This window comes from Pangasianodon hypophthalmus, chromosome 12 (genome assembly GCF_027358585.1).
Source record: "Pangasianodon hypophthalmus isolate fPanHyp1 chromosome 12, fPanHyp1.pri, whole genome shotgun sequence".
NCBI classification, from domain to species: domain Eukaryota; kingdom Metazoa; phylum Chordata; class Actinopteri; order Siluriformes; family Pangasiidae; genus Pangasianodon; species Pangasianodon hypophthalmus.
In genome coordinates, this window is record NC_069721.1 from 4,541,664 (window position 1) to 4,565,901 (window position 24,238).

Sequence of the window (24,238 nt, forward strand, 5' to 3'; positions counted from 1 at the left end):
CTGTAGTGAAGATATAGGGAATGAACTTTTATAAAGGTTCTGCTAAGGCCACTGTGTTTCAGGAGCTACAGAATCAAACAAACAGAAGCATAATTCCAACAGAAGTATTTATTTGCAGTACATGTTTTAACATTGGCTTGGTGAGATCCCAGTGCATTTATTCTAGTAGTGCACTTCTGATAGTCTGTATGCAGGAAGGAGCACACAGAGTAAGGATTTTGCATTGCCAGTATTGCTAGCAAAGATTACAGACCAGCTTACACAAGTAGGCTTTTAGGGATTTTTTTTTTTGTCTTTCAGCCTTACTAGAATGATCCATTGGCCATGTAAATCATACACCTCTGTCTAGTTCCAGATCATCAGTTTTTGTGACACAAATTAACTTGTCACAGAGAACTTAATTAAAAATAAAGATCCAAATTCATGAATTTAGCATTGCATTTTAGCTGAATTAAACTGAACTGAATTGACAGTACCTAACATTTCTCTACCTTTGGGAACATACAGCTAACATACTGTAGCTAGATACACTTACAAGTAAGCACACAGAGCAGAGGGTATTGCACATGAACTGTTTAAAAAAAAAAAAAAGGAAAAAAAAAAAAAAAAAAAAAAGAAAAGAAAAAAAAAAAAGAACAAAAATTTACATTACAGTCCTTTTACTTCTACGTGAAATATACATACTGTACAAAACTAGACGTTTTTTTTTACTATTGACAAACGTTCAAATAAATAAATAATGGAATTTGTATTAACACATCCTGGACACCTAATGGGCAGCTAAATATCCAAGAAGTTGTAGAAATTTGGAGTGAGGTAGTTGATCAATGTGTACTTTAATTAGAATTATAATGTCATTGTAATGTGATAGAATTGTAACTGCGCTATCACATTTGAAGAAGTAAAAGAAAAGCAAATTCATCAAAAGATGAAATTTCATCAAAAAATTCATCAGATGCTGCCTTCAGAAAGAAGGCCAAAGAAATAAGAGCACTTAGAACAAAAATACAACAAAGAACGAAAAGCTAACTGCAAACGTGTAGAAACCTGTGCTGTAACATGATTAAAGAGTCATAAAATTTGTTGGCCGGCCATTCAGCATTATCTCCAATTCAGCTTCCTGCCAGTCACCACATACATAAACCCTCAATAACGTGACGTTTTACATTCTATAACACCATGTCAAAGACCATCACCACCACATCAACGTTAGCTTTTCTTCAAACTTTGAGCTCCAAACACTGTACAATTATCATCCACGAACATTTACAATTTAACTACTTTTATACATCCTGCTTGCTAAAACTATCCTACTGAAATCAAAGGCTGTCACGTTAATCATGGTACACCTGACACACTATCACTCCAACAGTCTTCGAATCGATCATATCCATTAAAAAATAAAAATAAAAAATAGACACTCCATACATCATACCAACTGTGATCTGCTCTGGAATTTCCAAGAAGTTTCATGTTTTATGAGCTGTTTGAGAATGAATGACACAGGCACTTTCATAAGGAACATGAAAACAAGTCCAAAAGGAAACCGCTATTGCATACAGGTTTAGGATTTAGCATTGACTTGCTTTGTTTGGTTGCATTGCATCAACAGGCAGGCATACAAGTCTAGTCACAGATCTGCCGATTACATTAATCTGGTATGTAATTACTCGAAGGGCAATAAAAGCTGGTTATTCAAGGTTATTGAGTTGTGCTGAATTTTAGGAAAAGAAAAAAAAAGAAAAAAAAAAAAACATTCACCTATACAAAAATGAAATAATAATAATAATAGTAAGGCAACACTTTTCATTAAGGTTCCCTTAACTAACATTATTTACAGCTTTAATCAACATTAACAAACCATAAACTTCTGCAGAATGTTAACACTTACAGCTAAATGTTCAGAACTTACTGAACGCTGGTGTTCAGGTGTAAATATTACAACTTTCTTTTCAGCCTGCGTTCTGAATCTCCCAGGTAACAACCACATGTTCGTTAAGGTGATGTTCATGTTGCCCACATCACTGTAGGCTTTAGTTTACTGAGTGATGGTAGAACATTGATTAATGGACGTGTTGAATATTTGGTTTATTATTTAAAAGATAGCATCAATTAATACAAGTGTTATTACTTCGATTGTTAACGTTAATTGGATTATTAATGCTGGAGTTTATGGTTTGTTCATAGTAATGTGTATTAAATAATGTCACTAAATGGACACTTAATGTAAAGCGTTACCAACAAAATATCTGAGTGAGACAGCTTTTTATAATCTTACAGAATACGTCACTACGTATATACGTAGAATATACGTATATAATTCAATTATATACGTACGTATATAATTTCAAATCATAACTTACTTTCTTATCTATACTGCTATTCATACATTCCACTGAAATAACGCCGTATTTCCTGTATTTCGAGTCATAACTAAAAGCTTACTGGAAAATACCCCGTGCACTCACAAAGTCCTGTAATGCCCTGCAATAGATAGTGTCCAAATGACACATTCTAGCAGGCACAGAATACCCAGAATGCACTGTGCCATTTAGAGACATGACCTATACTGTAAATAGGGTTTCACAAATGTTCTACATCAAACTGTTCACCTTACAAGAGCCTTGCAACATTCCAGGGCCAAGCGGTACAAAGCACTAAAGACCAAAAAAATTAATAATAATAATAATAATAATAATAATAATATAACCTTTAATTTACCCTTTACTGCTGTTTAGATTTTAACCTCAAAACCTGTACAGTATGGATGTATTTAATCTATAAAGTCCTGTAGCAAAATCAACCAAAAAAGAGAGGACAAAATAAGTATGTTAAAATGCCTATTATAAATAATTTTTTTTTTGTAAAATAGTGAAAGAACCGAATAAATGCGCTATGACCTGATCTCAGCATTAAGTCATGCGAGAAAGACTCTGAAGTAATATTTGCTTATTAAACAAATATTCTGGAAATTCATTCAAGATGCATTGTATTTAACTCTAAAACAGTAACAGAATGACAGAGCTGAGTCTTTAACACAATGTGCCATTCTGCTAAACTGCCATAAACTTGGCTCACAGCAATCTTGAAATTCAAAGCATCTTCAAATATAAATTTACCGTACAACCGTTACAAATGAACAACATGGCATTGAGGAGATGCAGCGGTAGTTTCAGTCTGACACTAAATCAAGTCGTTCCCCCCCCCAACCCACAAAAAAAAAAAGCGACCAAAGTAACGCTGGTTTGGTGTAAAAGCTTCTTAAGGTGCCTTTTAAAAACTCCCACCTTACTCTGACTTTTTCCCCTGACCGAAAAGAAACGAAGTCAGTCTGAAAACGGATGGAGGAAGGTCACGGAGGTGAGAAGGATGGGGTGATGGTCAACTGCAGCAGCCGACTGGCCCGGTGGAGGAAGAGGAGAACAAAGTCTCCAAGCTGCTTTCTGTCTCTGAGGACAGCGCGAGGACGGTGGACACGGAGGACGAGGAGGACGTGGAGCTGTGCTGGGAGCCGCTGGTCACTGCTGCACCTGTGCTATGAATAACAAAGAAAAATCAAACTATCAGACTGGAAACTGTATCACACCAGTATCAGACCAGTCGAGTGTTTTGTTTGGTGGTGTTAGCCACACCATCAACAAGATTGCAACTTTCTGTGAAGTCACCAAACACAACACGGATAAAAAGCCATGAAAAGGTAAAATTAGCAGCTATAACTTCTTTCAACTAACATGAAGCACTAGGATTGGTACATGAGATCACATGAGAAGTTGACACTGTGGTGTTCCAAAGGTAGAGGAAAAAAAAAACACAAAAAAATCCAGTGGATGAGATGCAACAGTAAGAAAATGTCTGGTGTGGACCTGATCCAAGACTAACCATAACCCAGGAGAAGCTCTACCACACGGAAAAACACACTTTTTCAGCCTGAAACACACCACGTTGACTTTTGGTATGACCCCGCCCAAGAAGAAGGAGCTGGATCAGGTCCAAATCCACCCCCTGGACTTTTCGTACTTGTACAGTCTTGTCTCTTTATATTCTATTGGCTCATAAGCCTGAGGCTAATTAATTCACAGGTCAAAGTTCCCCTAGATGAAGTCTGAGTGAAGCGAAGGTAACCGCTCCCAGAAGTAAATGCACATCTTTCACTTTCTGCCTCCTTTCCCTTCCAGTGAACTGGCTGTTCTGCTGGGCAAAGTTTAGCCGTGTTTGGTCTGACCATTGCTTTATGTGATATTTATGGATGTCCTGATTAATTATTTTCAATGTCAAAATTTATTTGGAATTCCCTAGTACATACTCATCAAAACTGTTAGGAATATAACAAGAATACGTATTGCCATTGCAAATGATCTGAAGTTTGTACATGTGAGATATTGTTTCATATTTACTAAATAAGACTATTTTTAACACTTATTTTTAACACTTTTATGTCGCCCTGGTAGTCGGTTAAAGGATCTAAGCACACACTCTAAGATATAAACAATTATTAATGAACATTAAGCCAAGCACATGAAGTTACATTTTAATATGAACCAAAAGGGGTCATTTTGACAGAAAACAGAACATAAGAGGTTCAACTAACCTACTGAAGCCGGTTGTCCGCGGATTACACCATTTTTCGAGCGTTCCTCCCAGTCCAGCACCTCTTTATATATCAGCTCTGATGAGGGAGCAGAAGGTTTCAGAGGAGACTGAGTTTGGACAACAAACACTCACTTGGATGATTCTAGAGTCGATGACAAACTAATATTTGGATTTTTTTTTTCTTTACATTTTTAAAATTATTATTGTGTCATCAGTTTGCAGACAAATACTCCAACACTGACAATGAAGTGAGAGTTCAGTTTCCTTTCAGGCAGTGAATACAAGCAACATTTCTCATTAACACTAAAGTTAGTAATACGAGTCAACACCTTTCCACTCCTCCACAGTGTGTTCCCTCTCATCCAGCTGCTTGTCTGTGATCAACGGTGGAGGCTGGAACAAAGAACAGCAATTTAATATTTCAAAAAATGATTATATCTATTGCATTACAGAGACTCTAGTGCATGGGATGTGTATCAGCCGGCTTGTCTAAATCCAATAATTAGTGCAATCATGGGTGGCACACCGTCACTGTGGCATTACAGCTCCAGGGTCAGTGGTTCGATCCTGAGCTTGGGTTACTGTCTGTGCGGAGTTTTGCATGTTCTTCCTGTGTTTGGGTTCTCCTGGTTTCCTCCCACCTCCCAAAAACATTCTGGACTGACTACTTTAAATTGCATGTGAATAAGCTTCTATGAAAAGTAATAATAACAACAACAATATACATGCATAAATATTACATCACAAATCCTACTGAGGTAACATACAAAAATATGATTTCTGTTCAACCGTGTTATTGCACGGTCCTTCCTGACCCAGGGTGAGGCAGACTGTGTTACAGAATAGCCATATGCGCAGGCAGACCAATTCAACATTAAGCCACGTTCTCCTCACACTTTGCTATGACTTTCGCACTAATTAAAAGCTGGTGTGTGAGTGTGTGTATGTGTGTGTGTGTGTGTGTGTGTCTGCACACCATCAGTGGCCCCTACTCATCCCTGAATGCTGTGTGCTAAGACTGAACACAAGTGCACTGACTGGAGATGTGCCCCATCATTCATGTTTGCTGGGGAGTGTGTTAATTAGTGCAGAACACCTTTCCTCTGGGGTAGTTATCATTGACCAAAGGGTTGCCCAGGCTTTGCCTGAAGTACTGATAAATAAAATATGCAATCAGATAAAGATACTACTCTCCTGGGCAAAAAAAAAAAGAAAGGGGCCAAGCCCAAAATGGCTAAATATTAAGCTTTTAATGGCCTTAACAACAAATCACTAGTCATTAAATTAGCAGGAATTAAACAAATACTGTAGATCTCTCCCTGCTGTATCAAGCTGCTTCAGGTGCGGCAGATAACCAAATAATGACTAATCTTTTAAGAAAAAAAAAACATCCCAGAAGATATATTTGGAAAATTTTGTACACCCACAAAAATGTTAGTTTGGATTTCACATCAAACATTTTAATCATTATCATGATTTTACCTTTGTGTACAAGCTGGCTATATAAGTGAATTTGCCTGTTTCTAGCTTTTCCCCAAACACTTCACTGCAGCAAAAATAAACCAGCTAATGGTGGCACAGGAGGTCTCAGGAGTGCATCTGTTTCATTCTTGATCATTTTCTCAAGAATTATTTTTGTTAAGACCATTACAAGTTTCATATTTTGCCATTATTGGGCTTGGCCCATTTTTTTTTTTCCCCCCAGGAGTATAGCCAAGCCTAGTTTTGCTGGACTGCCATCAGCTGCTTATGACTGCATAGCACTTGTCGCACACTGCTTGCCTGTGCCCTGCGATGGGTTGGTACCCCATCCAGGGTGACCCCCGTCTTGTGTCCTGAGCCCCAGTCTACCCCACAACTCTCTGTAGGATAAGCGGTAAATGGAATTGCGTACATCGGGTTCCACGTGAATGAACTGCGCTACATTAACACAATTTGTTTTCGTACATCCAACGTGATTTGATCATGTATTTTTCAAAGCCAAATAAAATCCCTCAACCCAGTGCAGGACTGAACCCGGGCCACTGGGGAAGAGAGGCAGTGATGTTTACCGCTGTACTATTCTACTATTATCTTCCCATCAGCACTAACATCCTTATAGATTTTATAACGTGACTGAATCACACTAGGTGAACTGATGACCCTCACTCTACATAAAACAAACTAGTAATTAGAAACTTATTTAAATTAAATTTAGTAGAAGGAATGGAATCACATTTTGATGAGAAACTTTGTATTTTTATTTAAACTATATGTAATATGTTCTTAAATCTGACCGACCACATATTCCCTTATGTCAGTGTAGCTAGACTCCTCAAGCATGTTTCAACAATGGGACTGACTCAGTCAGTCAGTCAGTCTGTCTGTCTGTGAGCAAAAATGCCTCTTCTAGGCAAAAACCAACCAAAACCAAAATAAAAAATAAATGCCTACCGCTTCAACTTCACTGGGATCATACCACACATTGATGTAGGGATGCTGCAGGGCCTCGTCCACAGAGATCCGCTTGGATGCATCTATAACCAGCATTTTGGACAGAAGGTCTCGAGCCTGGCTCGCTGCAGGTAGGTAGAAAAAAAAAAAAAGAGTGTAAGTTGGACAAAAGTTTTTTGGATGTTCTTTGGAAAGTCAGCAAATTAGTTGCTTGGCTTGAAGGAAGATACAAGAAAACAATAACTCTAAAACAAAAAGCCATATAAAGCCAACCGTGGTGTAATTCACTAAACTGCATAAACTGAGGCTGGTCATACAACACATCAACACATCGCTCAGATGCCTCAATATCACTGTTACCAAAAAAACTACAAAATGGCCAGGAAGCATTTAGAAAAGGACATGACACTAAGTTAGACCACTGACCTGGAATAAGGTAGTTCTTAATCCAGATCATTTTAACAGATGCATGCTGGGAACAGTAATAAACTCTCACCTTTGAGTTTGTTGTGGTCAGAGTCAGCAGGGAAGAGAACATCTGGGAAAAGCTTCTCAAAACTGTACCCTGCGTATCGGGGTCTGTTCTCCACGTAGGTCCTTACAGACTGGTTCAGCTTCATCATGAACTCCTGAGACGGCGTGCCCAGCTGCTCGATCACCTTATTCCACTGGTCAATATCTAGAGTTCACTTGGTTAAGGAGAAAACATGGACAAAAAGCACTGCTTGGGTGGGATTAGTCCTGGAATGAGAAATGCCATCCTTTATGGCTGCTAACCCATCCTTCTAGCCCAAGCTATCTAGAAGCTTCTAGCCCAAGCTATCTAGAAGCTTCTAGCCCAAGCTATCTAGAAGCTTCTAGCCCAAGCTATCTAGAAGCTTCTAGCCCAAGCTATCTACTGTTTAACTAACTCAAGGTGGCTGATCTTTTCAGTCCTGTTCATATAGACATATTTCTGATTTTACAGGCATTGGAAAACCATACAAACAGTATATAGTTGTCTTTGTGTGCCTAGAGAATTTTTAAATCTTTTCATTTTAATCTCTGACAAGCACGAAATGATGGATGCGTTGGAAGAATCATTCAAAAAGTCAGTTGCTATGGATCAAATGATTTCAGCTCTAAACAGCCCATTAGAAGGAAAAAGAAAATCAGAAGAAAATCCTGCAGGCTTACTTAATTTATATTCACATTATATACCAAATATTACGCAATAATGATCCAGTAATGCTCCCATTAATGCAAATCTTCATTGATTGTTTTAATGATAATATGTATATAACACAATAATACTTATGATAATCAAAATTTATTCTAACAGGTATAAGAATTGCTTCTCTTTACAAAGTCTGGCTAAACATGCTTTCAGGATTTGTCAAAAGAAAAGATCTATTCACTGTGTTATAATTTCATAAATTCAGTTGGAAAAGCCATGAACAGTGGGAGGGATGCAGAAAAAAACTGTGTTACCTGGAAATTTAATCAGGTCCTACTTACAGTGATACTGTGGCAAAAAAACCCAACACTTACCCACCAATATTTTTCCACTTGGAAAGGTAAGGTGGAAAGAGCGGCACATGATTAAATATCCTCACCCAGAAGAGGACTGGTTCCCTTTGTGTCTGGTTCCTCTGAAAGTTTCTTCCTCGTGTCATCTCAGGGAGTTTTTCTTTGCCACTGTCGTCTCTGGCTTGCTCATTAGAGATCGAAATCTACATCCGGATTTCTGTAAAGCTACTTTGTGACAATGTCTATTGTTAAAAGCACTATACAAATTAAATTGAACTCTATATGAATAAATGATGTAATGACTAGGGCTACATCCAAAACTGCGCATTTCCTACTAAACTAAAAAAAAAAAGTACACTTATGGAAGTGTATCTGCACTTTATCGGTTTTAGCCCATGATTCCTTTAACTGGGACTTTTCTGATTATTTTGATCCTTCTCTTCCAATCATATGCATAACAGTAGTTAATGGGGGCACAGAATTCATCTTCTAGGACATTATCGTAAAAGTTGCACTGCACTTGGAGGAAATTAGACCTGGGCTGAACAGCTGTATTTCCCCCAATCTTAAACAGTACTTAAATTTAAATTGTCAGTGTTGTTCTGCAGATAAAGATCATCTGTAGTTCAGGACTAGGCTTTAAACTCCTCCTTCTGCACCGGCATTTAGTGATCATACACCGAAATAAAAATGTCCATCATTCATTTCAATCCGTAGTTTCCACTTACTAGTAATAGAAGAACACAGACTGGGACTGAACCAAAAAGACACACAAATACCAACACACAAATGGTACAACAATGAAGTTCAGGTAAGGATACGATCAGTGCCTGGAAACAGCACACTGCCTCTGACCATTTCGGCCATGATGCAGCCAACAGACCAGACATCAACTGAAAAAATGAAATGACAACCAAATTAAGAACACGCAAAAAAGAAATGCATATTGCAAATGAAATCCCACACTTAATGCAGACAAATAAACAGGGTGCAGACAAAGTGATGTGGACGTGATGTAAGAAAGAAAAAAAGACAAGACACCATGCAAATCTGTCATAATCAAATCACCCTCAAAGAAAAAAACATCCAAGTGAGAGCTTCAAAACACAGTAAGGCCTGCCCAAACTGGAGCATGATGGCAGTATGATGTACTGCATTCTGACCGGACATGGATAAAGACGTGCTGATAATCCATCAAAACACTCGATTTTGGCAAATTTTGAGGACAAAATGTACAGTAAATTATTGAGCTTCTATAATCCATAATATCTGAAGAATAATCTGTATAATATTTAATAATAATGTGTAATAATCTGTGTAATTATGTATCTATTTAATATATAAACAAATAATAATTATTAAACGCTTGTTAGGTTAGTTAGTTAGTTAGTCAGGTTAGCATTTTGTCCATGTTTACAGTAAGATGCTAATGTGTTCAATAGCACAGGGAAGAACACACTCGATAACGTTTTGTTACAGGGGTTCTGTGATGCAGCCAGATCCCAATCAGAGCTACTCTTACCACCCTGAAGTTGATTACTTTCCAATAACAGCGCATCCCATAGTGTTTTATTCCTCTTATACCATGCCAATTTGGTTAAAAATTTTTTATTTATTAAAGAATAACATTGTAATTTTTATCCATTTATTTACATTTAGAACGTCTATGAAACAAAGTTAGTTCCTGTTATTACTTACGTTACAACAGCCATGAACAGTTCCTTCACCACACAATCCCTGTGTACTTTGTTACTATTTACACGATAGCATATTATTATTATTATTGTGTAACATTATAACAAAATAACCAACACTGGTTGACCAATCAGAAACGGGAATTCAATAGCTCTGTGGAATAATATATAATCTATCATCTCATGAATGGTCTTTTCTTTAATAGAATGGTGATTAGAAGCTACTCACAATCATCAAGTACAGAAGAACTGCACTGGATGACAACCAAAACAAAAGTCAATGCTAGAGCCATCACAAGGATACAATCCCTTCCTGGGAAAAGGATTTTGTGGCGAACCATTTCTGCCATTATGCAGCCCACAGCCCAAATATCCACTTAAACATATGTAGCATAGGAGGAAGAACAGAACATAGTGTATAAGCAAAAGCATCCATGTTCTATTAGTGTACTGAGTATTGTCCGTATTTTATAATATCACAGTGTTGTGTCAAATCAGACTCTCTGTCCAATTTCCTATATGTTTTTGGGTGGGGTGATGGGGGTTGGACCTTCAGAAAGACAGAGCATAAGTATCACATCCCACTGCGTTATTACAGCCCCCACTTAAAAGCTATTTATAGATGGAAAATGTTACGTTCTTGAGGCAGGCAGATCTAATAAGCAGGAGCCATGCAAAGATGATTCGACTGACTCTGAAACACTGAAACACGCTTGGCTTAAACCACTTGTCTCAAAATTTCATAATGCATCAGCGGATGCATTGAATGTTGCTGGCTGTCAGGACAAATTATGATTTTTTTATTATTATTATCATATTTTTTGTATAAATGTAGAGCCTGATCATTACATCCTTCTTAGCAAAAGCCTTGCTTTTACACAGTTTTAAAATGTTAAGTGTCAGAGACAGGCGAATCCAATCAAGCAGAGGGCATGCATAAATGATGTGACTGTCTCTGCCACACACACCAGGGGAGCAACTAAAAGTGCCACTTTCCCATAATGCATTATCCACTCTTTCATGATGTTCAGTACTCTGTTAGTTTAGAACACAAGGTGCTCACGGTGGTAGAGAGGAATTTATTGGACATGCTGCAAGGCTAGACTGAGCCACTGGGGCTGCCACTCACCATTGGCCTGGTAACCCATGCCTAGTATGACCTCTGGTGCACGGTAGTAGCGTGTCACCACGTAGGGGGTCATGAGGAGCCCAGTGGCAGCTGTGCGAGCCAAGCCAAAATCCAGGATCTTCAACGTGCAGTCTGACTTCACCACAATGTTGCTTGGCTTCAGGTCCTGCATGGAGAGAGGAGGGAGCAGAGGCTTTAATATAACAGGCACTCTTCTGTATACAAAGCAGACAAGCAGTACAATATACAAACTACAATATAAAAAAAGTACACTTTAAAAATATAGTGTATATGTCTATATTGGGTGTTTCAGTCCAACAGGAAGTTTTAAATTGTCTAAAGAGGATTCGACTTGGCCAGTCGCTTAGATTTACTGCTGATGCTGAAATTTTCTACTATGAAGTACTACAATATACAGATCTTCCTGAACTGAAATACTTCTCTCTTTTACACAAGTTCTGGTTACTTCCACTTCCACTGAAAGACACAATGCCTACCTCTACATTTATTTACCTCTACATGGAACCTTTAAAAGAATTATTATAAGTTTACAATGAGAAATGAGTTCTCACTTTTATTATGCGCATCAGACACATCAGTCTCTGTCTCTACACCTGTAGTAAAAGTCACTCGTGATATTTAAACACAATCCTCGTTGTCCTCTCTTCACTCCACTGATCTCTGTTCATGCTAACATCAGTGGGGAAATAATCACTGACTCATTTAGTCAGCTCTGTTGGCTAAATTTCATGTTATCATATATACACAGTATACACACACACCAATCAGCCAATAACATTAAACTACTGACAGGTAACGTGAATAACACTGATTATCTCTTTACAGTGGCACCTGTCAAGGGGTGGGATATATTAGGGAACAGTCAGTTCTCCAAGTTGATGTGTTGGAATCAGAAAAAATGGGCAAGCGTGAGGATCTGAGCGAATTTGACAAGGGCCAAATTGTGATGGCTAGACAACTGGATCAGGGCATCTCCAAAACGGCAGGTGTTGTGGGGTGTTCCCAGTATGCAGTGGTTAGTACCTACGAAAAGTGGTCCAAGGAAAGACAACCGGTGAACTAGTGACAGGGTCATGGGCTCCCAAGGCTCACTGATGCACGTGGGGAGTGAAGACTAGCCTGTCTGGTCTGATCCCACAGAAGAGCTACTGTAGCACAAATTGCTGAAAAAGTTAATGCTGGCTGTGATGGAAAGGTGTCAGAACACACAGTGCATCACAGCTTGCTGTGTATGGGGCTGCGTAGCTGCAGACTGGTCAGAGAGCCCATGCTGACCCCTGTCCATCACCAAAAGCATCTACACTGGGCACGTGAGCATCAGAACTGGACCATTGAGCAATAGAAGAAGGAGGCCTGGTCTGATGAATCACGTTTTCTTCTACATCATGTGGATGACTGGGTGCATGTGTGTTGCTTACATGGGGAAGAGATGGCACCAGGATGCACTATGGGAAGAACGCAAGCCGGTGGAGACAGTGTGATGCTCTGGGGAATGTTCTGCTGGGAAACCTTGGGTCCTGGCATCGATGTGGATGTTACTTTGACACATACCACCGCTGTTACCACACTGTTACCACACTGTTGCAGACCAAGTAAACCCCTTCATGGCAACGGTATTCCCTAATGGCAGTGGCCTCTTTCAGCAGAGTAACGCGCCCTACCACACTGCCAAAATTGTTCAGGAATGGTGTGAGGAACATGACAAAGAGTTCAAGGTGTTGACTTGGCCTACAAATTCCCCAGATCTGGCATCTGTCATACATCTGACAACCATGAACATGTTTCCCTACAGTAGGGTAACTGTGTTTATGGAGTACGTGACACAAATATGTCAAATTAACTTAAACAATATTCCTTAATTTTCCACTAATGTTCGCACAAAAATATCTATTCTTATTTAGTTTAAAAAAAAAAAAACAAAGTGATAACACTTTCATTTAACCAACATACAACAAATAAGGAGGAGGAGGAAATCTTTAATAAGACTATAATGGCAGTGGACAAAATAATTTGGTATTTGTGAAATTCTGAGGGGAAATAAGACTAAAACCGTTTTTCTCTGACTAAAATGAAATATTCAGATTTAACTAAAACTGCAGTAGTTTTTCATCAAATAAACATACATTAAAACTAACCACAACCAAATGACTAAAACTATTATGAATTTTCATCAAAAGACTAAAAATAAATGCAAATCAGCTGTTGAAATGAACACTGGTCTTGTCTCGCGAGTGTGAATGCCCCGTTAGCAAAGAAACAACAGTAATCACTGTGTGTTAGAAGTGTACGTGTGTTACCATATGAAGGAAATATCATGTCTATAAATAGAAAATGAAACAAACAGTGTGTGAACAGAACATTACCATCACCCCTAAAAAAAATACAAATAGCTGAAAAAGTTCAACTAGATCCTCAAAAAAACTGATTAAGTTTAAAACGATGTACTCCTTATGTACCAGCTTTATAAAATTAGTATTGATTTTTTAAGCTGCAGTGTAATCAGTTCTTCGCAGCTGACTCAGAATGTTTTTTGAATTCCTACTGGAGGTAACTGCAGAGCTAGTAAGGAGATAAGCTCTCGGTGTTAAATGGGCTCACCCTGTGTATAATGCCAGCTGCATGCAGATGCTTGATGCCACAGAGCATCTGGTAAAGCAGATAGGAGAGTCGCTCGTGGTCCAACTCCATCTGAATCACCTGGCACAGGTTAGCATCCATCAGCTCCATGACCAGGTAACTGCAGATGACACACACACGCACGCACACGCACACGCACACACACGCACACACACGCACGCACACGCACGCACACACACACACACACGCACACACACGCACACACACGCGCGCACACACACGCGCACACACACGCACACACACACGCACACACGCACACACACACGCGCACACACACGCATACACACACACGCACACACACACACACACACATACACATTTATCCTTTACATACTGTTGCTTACACAAGTGTGTGCCTTACAAGCACATAGCAATATTACATTCTTAAATCAGTATACAGGAACAAAGGGGAATATTCCTAGCATACCCTTAGCTTCAGAATTATTGACACCTTTCAAAACAATGGGTAAAATTGAGGTACAAAATAAACATTATAAACAATTATTCAACAATTTTTACTCGACCAACAACAAAACAATCACTAACCATTACTCAAAATACAAGCTGTTTGGTAGTGGTGAAAAGAAGCCCTGAGACAAACCCACAAACTGCAGCTCCTGTACTACAACTGAAATCGTGGTCAAGTAAGAACAACACCAAACCAAACCTTTTGGCCATTAGTATGGCTGGTAATAAAAGGGGGGTTGTAAATAAACAATAAGTGTAAATGTCCTGATCAGTCACCATATTTGGGGCTGTTTTGTGGCTTGGCAAGAGGTTAAGACTTGGCAGTAGATTAGATCTTTTCATCAAGATAATGACCCCAAACCTACAACGGTTGAGGGAACACACAATCAGTTTCCTGTAATGAGCAGCTAAGGATGAGGAAACTACTGAAAACCTACTGAAGGCACCCAACTGTGCAAATCTAAGGAGAGCTTGACATGTTGTTCAGAATCCTGGACTACTTCTCCATGAACAAGTGTCTCCAATCTTGTCAGACAGTACAGGAGTTCTTCAGAAAGAAAAAAAAAAAAGCACTATACGTCAACCCCATACGTTTAAGATTGAAATATTACATTGCGCAATAATTTTGGAGCTGAATGTGTATAGAGCGCCAGAGCACACCAACTCCTGCCATGTCTCTGACCGGACGTTATTACTGAAAACATACTGAAGGGGCAAGAGGTGAATTTCTACGTCGGGGTTTGTACGAAATGCACTACTTTTGAATTTCAAGTGCCTCTTAATAAGTCAGCTATGGCAAGCAGCAGTATGCACAAATAAACAATTTTTTTCCCCTGTTAACTAGCTCTTCATGCCTATTCATCCTATACAGAAAGACAAGCTCAATACCAGACAGCACATTAATATTAAATACGCCTAACATTTTTTTTTCCCCCACACAGCAGAAACAAATGTATGAATGCACCAATTATCTTGTTCACTTCAGTTCCTCCCAAGACAAGCACCTGAAGGCAAAATCTATTTCTAGACGTATTCATGTGTGAAGACAGGAACAAACTGGCTCACTTTATGAACACGTTTCTCAAAGTTAAGAGTCGAAAATAACACAAAACTCACACGTCTTGAAATTCTTCAAGTGTTTTCTGTGGCGTGAATACATTTAGGAGTCCAATGATCTGCGAAACACAAGGAAATTAGATTAAAGTAAGTGTGACACTCTTAAGCTTCCTGCATTTTTTTTTTTGTCTTTTTAAGCCTAATGGATAATTGTCTCATTAATCAATAATTCCAGGTTGAAATCCAAAGCAAGAACTACAAATCAATGAAGTGCACTTTTACATCTGGATAATGGAGCAATAACGCTAGCAAAAAGCCTAGTAAACAATGGCGGTTAATAATGTTTATCTGATGATATTACATTATATAATGTGTATGTATTAAGCATACAGCTTTAACAAGACAAGAATTTAAAAAATGCATACATGCACGAATGCTTTTAGATCTTCTACGTCCTGAATTAATAATTCAGCTATGTAAAGTTATATATGTAGTGTACTGTATATATTTTGCACACAAATGCATGCATGGGTAGCTGCATTCTGGCCACAGACGGTGCTTACATTCTTGTGGTTGACGCACTTCATGAGCACCAGCTCTCTGTACGCCCGTTTGGCATGGGTCTGGTTCTGAAAGGGTCGACTGAGTTTCTTAATAGCGACATTTCTCTCCAAGATGTGGTCATACGCCGAGCTATAAAAAAAAAAAAAAAAAAAAAAGGCAACAGACTGTGGCTTCCGCTCTCACCACGAGTTTGACTTGCAATATTTTTTCCATGGTGCTCCTAGTATTGATTCTGTGCATGGAATTGGCTGTGAGCCTCAAATCACTTACCAGACGATGCCTTGTGCTCCAGAGCCGATGGGTCTTAAATTCTGGTAGCGCTTCAGAACGGTGAATGTGGAATCCCCGACGTCTATACTGTAATACTCTTTCTCACGCTTATTCCTGTTCATGGTGATATTCGTGTTAATTGTGTGCTGGGCATTCAAATAGATCCCACGACACCAGATCTGAAAGAGAAAAAGGCACACTGTCTAGCAGGAAAAGATCAATGCACCGTGGAAAAGCTGACTGATGGAGGAAAAAAAAAAAAAAACACTTGAACATCACTGCAGACTGATGTTCAGTTCTAGCTGCATGTTTCAGAGGCAACAATAACAGTCTTAACACCAGCACAGATATGTATTTAACTGAAGTTAACATAAACAGCAGTTTTGTTCAGGATTTTGGAAAGGGCTTGACTTTGTGCATTATTTATAAAGCACTAATGTTTCAAATATTTTCGATTTAACGAGGTTACATCCCACAGGAACACTTTTCATCCCACAGGAACACTTTTCATTTTATTTCTATTCTGCTGCTAATTTTATTGTGTTAAATTACTAAAATTAAAACGTATCTCCTGAGGTTACGTTTATTGAATATAGTAGTCAACGGAATACTCAAAAATGAAATCATATTCAACACGCTTCAAAACTAAAACATAGTTTCTCATGGGTTCTTTGAATGGTTTCACACTTGTAGTTTTTAAATGGGGATTTACCTGGAACCTTTTATGAACGACTAATCCCCGTGATGTAGGGTTCTACATTAAACTTTTAAGAATTCCCACAGACACATGAACCCTCTAGAGTGCTAGAATCTCAGAATCACTGACCCTTTTACACTACATGACTTTAATCACTTGCGATCAGTTTTCTGGTGCAAAACTACACGATGGCTCACAGGCAAGACTCACACACAGTATAATCTTTCTCCTGGAGAGACCTCTGCTGAAGTGTGCCTGATATGCAAAGCATTCTCACTAAATAAATGCAAGAGCTGTCTTTCATGTGAACTGTTTTGTACAGAAACAATAATAATAAATGTGGAGGAAATACTGACTGGGATAATGTGAGCAGTGAGGATTTTCTGTTCCGCAAAGAGAACCGGAGGTATACAGCACAAAAAAAAAAAACAAAAGCTATTTTTAAAAATGTGTGAAAGCGAAATACATGGCATCCCAAACTGTTTTATTAACCACATGTTACTCTATTTTCTAGTCCAGCTTGCATTCTCTCTTACAGACACACAAACAAACCAAAAGCCAAGACTAGGCAGTTCTTTAGCTTATGGTTCCTCTGTTTGATTAGATGGACACCAACGGATACGGCGCAAAACAACAGTTGTTGGCAAAATATGCAAAGGCAAGATTTCCATGTCGAGGAAACACTATAAACCTGTTTACCCAACAAGAAAGCACTCCAAACAGTTTGCCAAAATCCAGATAACCCGGCGCATGTGAGTGAACCAGCACCACAGCCAGAAGTAAGCAACAATAACAACCGCACATGAAAAGGCACTCCTTGCTAGCTTGCGTGCTTTAAGAAAACAAGTAAGTGCAGAAAACTCATCACTGATGCTGTGAAACTGTAGCTGGCCAAGGATATAATGCTCAGCAAAACAACTGATGATTGCTCCATTAAGTATACTAAACAGTCTTAAGAACCAACATGAAATATAATCGTGATCATATCGTGGATCATGATCCCGCCTAAAAAAAAAAAAAATCATGATCTTGGTGAATCCATGTCAAGTCAAATAGCTGCAAAAGACTTTTCCACCACTGCATCTCAGAATTTGCAGATTTTCTTCACCATTTCTTAGTACATGCATGAGAACAAAAACCGCCAAATTTTTTGAGTCAACTCCTACTCATAATGAAATCATTTAAAGATTTGGCCCAGATTCGCTTCACGGCATGCCACGCCCCCTTTTTTGAAACATTTTTTTTCCTTAATAACTCACAAAGTATGCATGCCATAAAGCTGAAACTTGGTATAATTATATATTTTTAATATGGTGAGTCAGAATCAATCAAAATTTGCATATCTATAATGATGATAAAAAAATATATATATTTCTTTTACACAGTGACTTAAAGCTGAAACTCTACACTTTCACTGCTTGACTCTATAGTACACCGTTATAGAAGAGAAATGATTTATAATGACACCAGATAGTGCGATTATAAATCATTTCCCTTTCGGGTTGCCTTTTGAGTCTGGTTCCTCTCAAGGTTTCTTCCTCATGTCTTCTCAGGGAGTTTTTGCTTGCCACCGTCGCCTCTGGCTTGCTCATTAGGGATAAATTTCAGTCTATATCTATACCTGGATATCTGTAACACTGCTTTGAGACAATGTCCAATGTTAAAAATCTTAAATAAATAAAACTGAATTCATAGCATGTACACTTTGTGAGTTATTAAGGGAAAAGTGTGGCATGTCACTAAGTGCGTCTGGGCCAAATGACCAAAAAAATTCATAACGATTGTGAGTTGACTTGAAGAATTTGGGTGTTTTTGTTCTCATACATCTTGTACATATTTTGTGGAGGGGGGAAAAAAAAAAGAAAAAAAAAAAAAACAGCAAAATCCGTGACTGTGGTTCTACCCCCAACTCAACATTAGCTTTACTGGCATTCTGTAGTACAGCAGTGTGTGTGTTAGACTGGCATTTTTTTTTTTTTTAAGCACCAGGTGACAACAACACAACGGCATGTCTACACTGATTTGAGTCGTAGTCTTGACAGATTATAAGATACATTAATATTCTGTCGAGTCTCTCTAAATAACCACATCCTTACACTGTCCCTACTGTGTTGTGTCACTGAATGTTGTTCCTCTTCGATAATGTGTCACTGTAAGCAGGTACAACTGTGTAATATCGAAAACTGGGTTACTAGTTTCTGTGGTTCTCATACTGTGAGATTTTCCATACCCCTTCACCCTACCCAAGTGTAATTATTGTCATAATTTAATGATTTTTTCCTCCCTGTTTTTTCTCCCAAGCCATTCAATTGCCAATTCTCACTCTGTGGCTACTCATCTGGGAGAGCGAAGGCTAACACACACTTCCTCCAAGATGCTAATGCAGCATCTCCATTTACAGGAGACATGAACTGCCCAGGTTCTTCCAGGCACATCAGGCAACAGAACACTGGCTAGTAGTGAGTGCGTACTGTCAGTCTGCCAGAGCCATGACTTCCGACCAGACAGCAGGGCCAGGCATGACTGGCTACGGGATTTGAACATGCATTCTTCTGACAGTAAGACGCTCATACACTTAACCATAGGCTCTCGTGAGTGGTGCGGTGGTTGTGTAATAGTGCTGCTTCTCTTCAGAATATTTCTGTAAGAAGCACATATAGGTTTACATTTTCCCCTACTGAGCTTTTGACAATTTATTTAACAAACTGACCTTGTGGCATATTTAAACCCAGTACACTTTAAAACCTACAAGCAGTTTAACACTATAATTAGGGTGTATTTCCAAGCATTAGCAGTGCAATAACAGTAACATCAGTATCACGTTTACAAACCTGTCTGCACATGTCCTTATTCTCTTTCAATCCAGTCCCTAAAGTCAGACTTGCACAAGTTCTGTACGGGGCACATCACAAGCTCCCTGCAGAAAGGAGTTCATTTAAATAAGAATAATGCTTATACAAAGCAGGAAAAAGGCAAGCGAATGACCAGTTTCTTCACACTTCATTACTCACGTTTAGAGTATTGTGTTTATTTCCTATGCTGTCCACGTACCACGTATCAGTATAACAATGTACCTTGAAACAATACGTAACAAAACTATACATCCTCTAAACCTACACAAAACACACGCTTTCCTTCTCCTCTCTCTTACTATATATAATCACGCCTCTCTCTTGTAACCAAAAGCATGGAGCTATTGCAAGAAAAGGTTTCTCGAGGTGCATTTAACCGAATGTTTCACCCAATTCGAGACGTCACTAACGGTACGCCTACGTGCGCACGGCTGTCAATATGACCAGAGTTTCATAATTCGTCACTGCAAAGACTATTTCACCCATATAACCCACAAGAAAAGCCAGAAGACGTAGCTTTTCTAAGAGCACTAAAACATCAATGAAGACACACCCTTAGCTCTCTTCCTCTGAATGCAAGCGTGTGTGTGTGTGTGAGAGTGTGTATGACTACCTAAGTGTACTTGCTATTCTGCTACCTTTTAAGGTAAATCAGTGTTACTCACAGTTGTCTATTGTTGTCTTTATTGTGTTTAGTTGTGGCACTCTCTCTCCTTCCTACTTGGTCATTGTGTGAAAACTTGACTCCTGGAACAGCTCAGATTAGATTCTATTTCACCTTTAAGTCACTTTGGATTAAAAGCATCAAATAATTAAATAGTAAATATCAGAGACAGACAATAAGTCTGTTTAAACACTATACAATCAGATGCATGGCTGTAGTACACTGTGGAGCATGTGAACATTAAGGTCAGACATGATCAAAAGCAATCAAGTGACCCAAAGTTCATTTCCAGCATACGGAACTCATTTAGTATGAAATACTTTGGGCTGCTTGTTTAAAAATGTATTCCAATGTGTCATTAATCAAAGTACCTTATTACAAATTACTGTTCACTTCCAATAATGAATCACCTGACTTGGCCAAAGATGTGCATGTGTGTCCAGAGAGGTAACAAGTGTTAAGTACTGGCAGTACACTCCACGGACAGCAGCCCAACTTTAACACTGGTGTGACTAAATAGGTTCCAGTCGTCTTTTGCAACACTTTGCTAGGCCAAAGGACAAGCTAGACATCACATAAACATCTAGGAGATAACTGCATTGCAAATGTACTGTTCTGTAATGTAATGTAATGTAATGTAATGCACTGTAATGTAATGTAATGTAATGTAATGCACTGTAATGTAATGTATTTTAATGTAATGCACTGTAATGTAATGTAATTTAATGTAATGCACTGTAATGTAATGTAATTTAATGTAATGCACTGTAATGTAATGTGTTTTAATGTAATGCACTGTAATGTAATGTAATGCACTGTAATGTAATGTAATGTGTTTTAATGTAATGCACTGTAATGTAATGTAATGCACTGTAATGTAATGTAATGTGTTTTAATGTAATGCACTGTAATGTAATGTAATGCACTGTAATGTAATGTAATGCACTGTAATGTAATGTAATGCACTGTAATGTAATGTAATGCACTGTAATGCACTGTAATGTAATGCACTGTAATGTAATGTAATGCACTGTAATGTAATGTAATGTGTTTTAATGTAATGCACTGTAATGTAATGTAATGCACTGTAATGTAATGTAATGCACTGTAATGTAATGTAATGTAATGTAATGCACTGTAATGTAATGTAATGTAATGTAATGCACTGTAATGTAATGTAATGCACTGTAATGTAATGTAATGTGTTTTAATGTAATGCACTGTAATGTAATGTAATGCACTGTAATGTAATGTAATGCACTGTAATGTAATGTATTTTAATGTAATCTAATGTAATGCACTGTAATGTAATGTAATGCACTGTAATGTAATGTAATGTAATGCACTGTAATGTAATGTAATGTGTTTTAATGTAATGCACTCTGTTAATCCTGCATTGTAGTCATACAGTGTACTGCAATACAACATTACAAAAGGTGCAACACGTCCTTCAGAAATGTTTTAAAAACAAGTCAGCCTGGTTGAAACACACTATGGTATGCCTAAAACGGTGTGATCAGTTGTCCTGATAGATTATATCACTACAGTGGTGCAGTGATCTCTGGTTTCCTCCGTCCGCCCAAAAACATGCACGTAGGTGGACTGGTTACACCAAGTTACCCTCATGAGTGTGAATGAGTGTGTGATCTGCAGCCGTGACAAGGATGACGTGCTCACTGAAGATGGATGAATGAAAGCAGGATGACGTGCTCACTGAAGATGGATGCATGCATGAATGAATGCAGGAATAAATGAAAGCAGGATAACATGCTTACTGAAGATGAATGCATGAATGAATGAACATATTCTGCCAGGCTACACAGCTAAATAACTGGATGATTCATGCACTGCCACTGCTGTCGTATGTCTCTGAATGTTCTTCCTCATTGAAAATGTGAAATTCCCACAGATACTCCTGAGTAATATCAGAAAGTGGGGTGTGTAGTTATAATATTGTGATTTTTCAATGCCAGGGCACTTAACCTACGTGTGATCAATGCATTAAAAGCATTGAAATGAATAAAGTTTATTCAGATTAATTCACTTCCTCAACTGAAATTCATTTCCCTTCTGGCTGAAGGCTGATGAACCCCGAGAAAGCAAAAACCTCAACATTTCAGGTTGTGTTGCTTACACTGTGTGTGTGTGTGTGTGTGTGTGTGTGTGTGTTACTGCCAAGCACTTGACATCCATAGCTGGCAGATCTCAGGTGACCTGCTTTGCTCTTGTTTTCTTGGGTTTTGTCTGCTTTAGCATTTGGACAGTGTGCAGAGTAAGAGAACTTCACTGGGACTGACTGTAAGCCAACATGTAATGTTCCAGTCACTTACTAAAAAACTCACATTTAACAGCTAAGTAGCCATATTGGAGTTAAACTCTGGGTTATGAGACACAAAGCCTGAACAAAGCAACAAGAAAATGAACTAAATACTGGATATGAACGTGTAATTTTCCTCAATTTGTTCTATTTTACATTAAAGTAACTGCAAAACGTTAACACCACACAGCAGCTGTAAACACACTGTGACACTTTCGAGCCTGTTTAGCTAAACCGCTAGGTTACAACATTTACTGTGGCTGAACTCCAAATGGCTTCCTATTGGACTTACAGCTAGTGCACTACGAGTGCACAAGCCATTATTCTGAACCTGTTATAGTGCACTTATATAGGACAGAAGGAGCCATTTGAGATGCAGCCTGTGTCTACTGCAACAACGAGCAGTGAGCAGGAGCCTAATACCCTTCCCCAAAACAAAGTCCTGGAAAACATATCATGCCCACTTACACTCTCAGAGATATTCAAGAAGGTCCGCGTCAAGACAAATACGCTGTATTCCTTCTCTGGGCAGACACAAGGGAATATTTTAATATTCCAGTTATTTTCCGCTTTGAGCCGCAAACCCAGGAGCCCGCTGCGCTTCCTTCCCCAGGCCAGGATCTGAAACTTGCGTAGTACGTCACTCAAGCTTGCGCTGTGGTGACGTAGGCAGTTTCTGTGCTCTCTGTGACGTTCAGCAGGTTGGCAGTGTTTTCTTCTGCAATGCAATTAACAGGTCAATGAGTTAATTTTAGAAAACGACAGATTTAACAATAGATGTAATCAGTCTTTGCTAGTTTATTGCTGATATTCTTCATTTTTTTGTGCTGAAAATTTCAAAAATAAAATGTACATTTATTTGTGTATTTGAGGCTTTGTCAGATTGATTATGCATACATTTAGATACAAATTTATAGATTTGATGTTGTTTATATTAATAAAATATATATTTCACTGTCAAGACATTCAACACTTTTTTTTTTAAAAAAAAAAGAAAAGTTTGTTGGAAGATTATTTGTTTATATTCATATATTTATATTCAGTATACATTCATTTCTTTATTGTTTTTTATGCCATTTTCAGTATAAAATCTAATATTAATGCAACAATAATCAACATTTTGGTAAATTCCTCAGTAATATCCTTGTAAGTCAAGTTGCATGAATGCAGTAGATTTTTCTTCTGAATACAATGTGTTTTCATTCTGAATCAGAATCTGAACACACACACACACACACACACACACACACACACACACACACACACACACACAAGGAATTTGACTCGGTAGGAAGCTTCCAGAACATACATACCAATAAGATGGCAAGACATATAAT

The 24,238-nt window shown here is 38.4% G+C and overlaps 1 protein-coding gene across 3 annotated transcripts; it reads right to left on the reverse strand.

Annotated features, from left to right (window-relative positions):
* Positions 1–93: 93 nt before the first annotated feature.
* On the reverse strand, positions 94–23,577 carry mapk8b (mitogen-activated protein kinase 8b). 3 transcript variants are annotated; one of them, XM_053238695.1, is made up of 12 exons: positions 23,370–23,577; positions 16,372–16,550; positions 16,101–16,230; positions 15,598–15,656; positions 13,975–14,113; positions 11,356–11,521; positions 10,531–10,602; positions 7,520–7,702; positions 7,024–7,148; positions 4,920–4,983; positions 4,589–4,666; positions 94–3,530 (listed from the first exon to the last, which is right to left on the reverse strand). In XM_053238695.1, the coding sequence occupies exons 2-12, from the start codon at positions 16,491–16,493 to the stop codon at positions 3,382–3,384; spliced, it is 1,287 nt and encodes a 428-aa protein (XP_053094670.1). In that variant the 5' UTR covers positions 16,494–16,550; positions 23,370–23,577; the 3' UTR covers positions 94–3,381. The 3 variants fall into 3 exon arrangements, with proteins under 3 accessions (XP_053094670.1, XP_053094669.1, XP_026770947.3); XM_053238694.1 differs by lacking the exon at positions 10,531–10,602 and adding an exon at positions 9,354–9,425 and having other exon boundaries at positions 23,370–23,574; XM_026915146.3 differs by lacking the exon at positions 10,531–10,602 and adding an exon at positions 9,354–9,425 and having other exon boundaries at positions 3,371–3,535; positions 23,370–23,505.
* Positions 23,578–24,238: the final 661 nt, after the last annotated feature.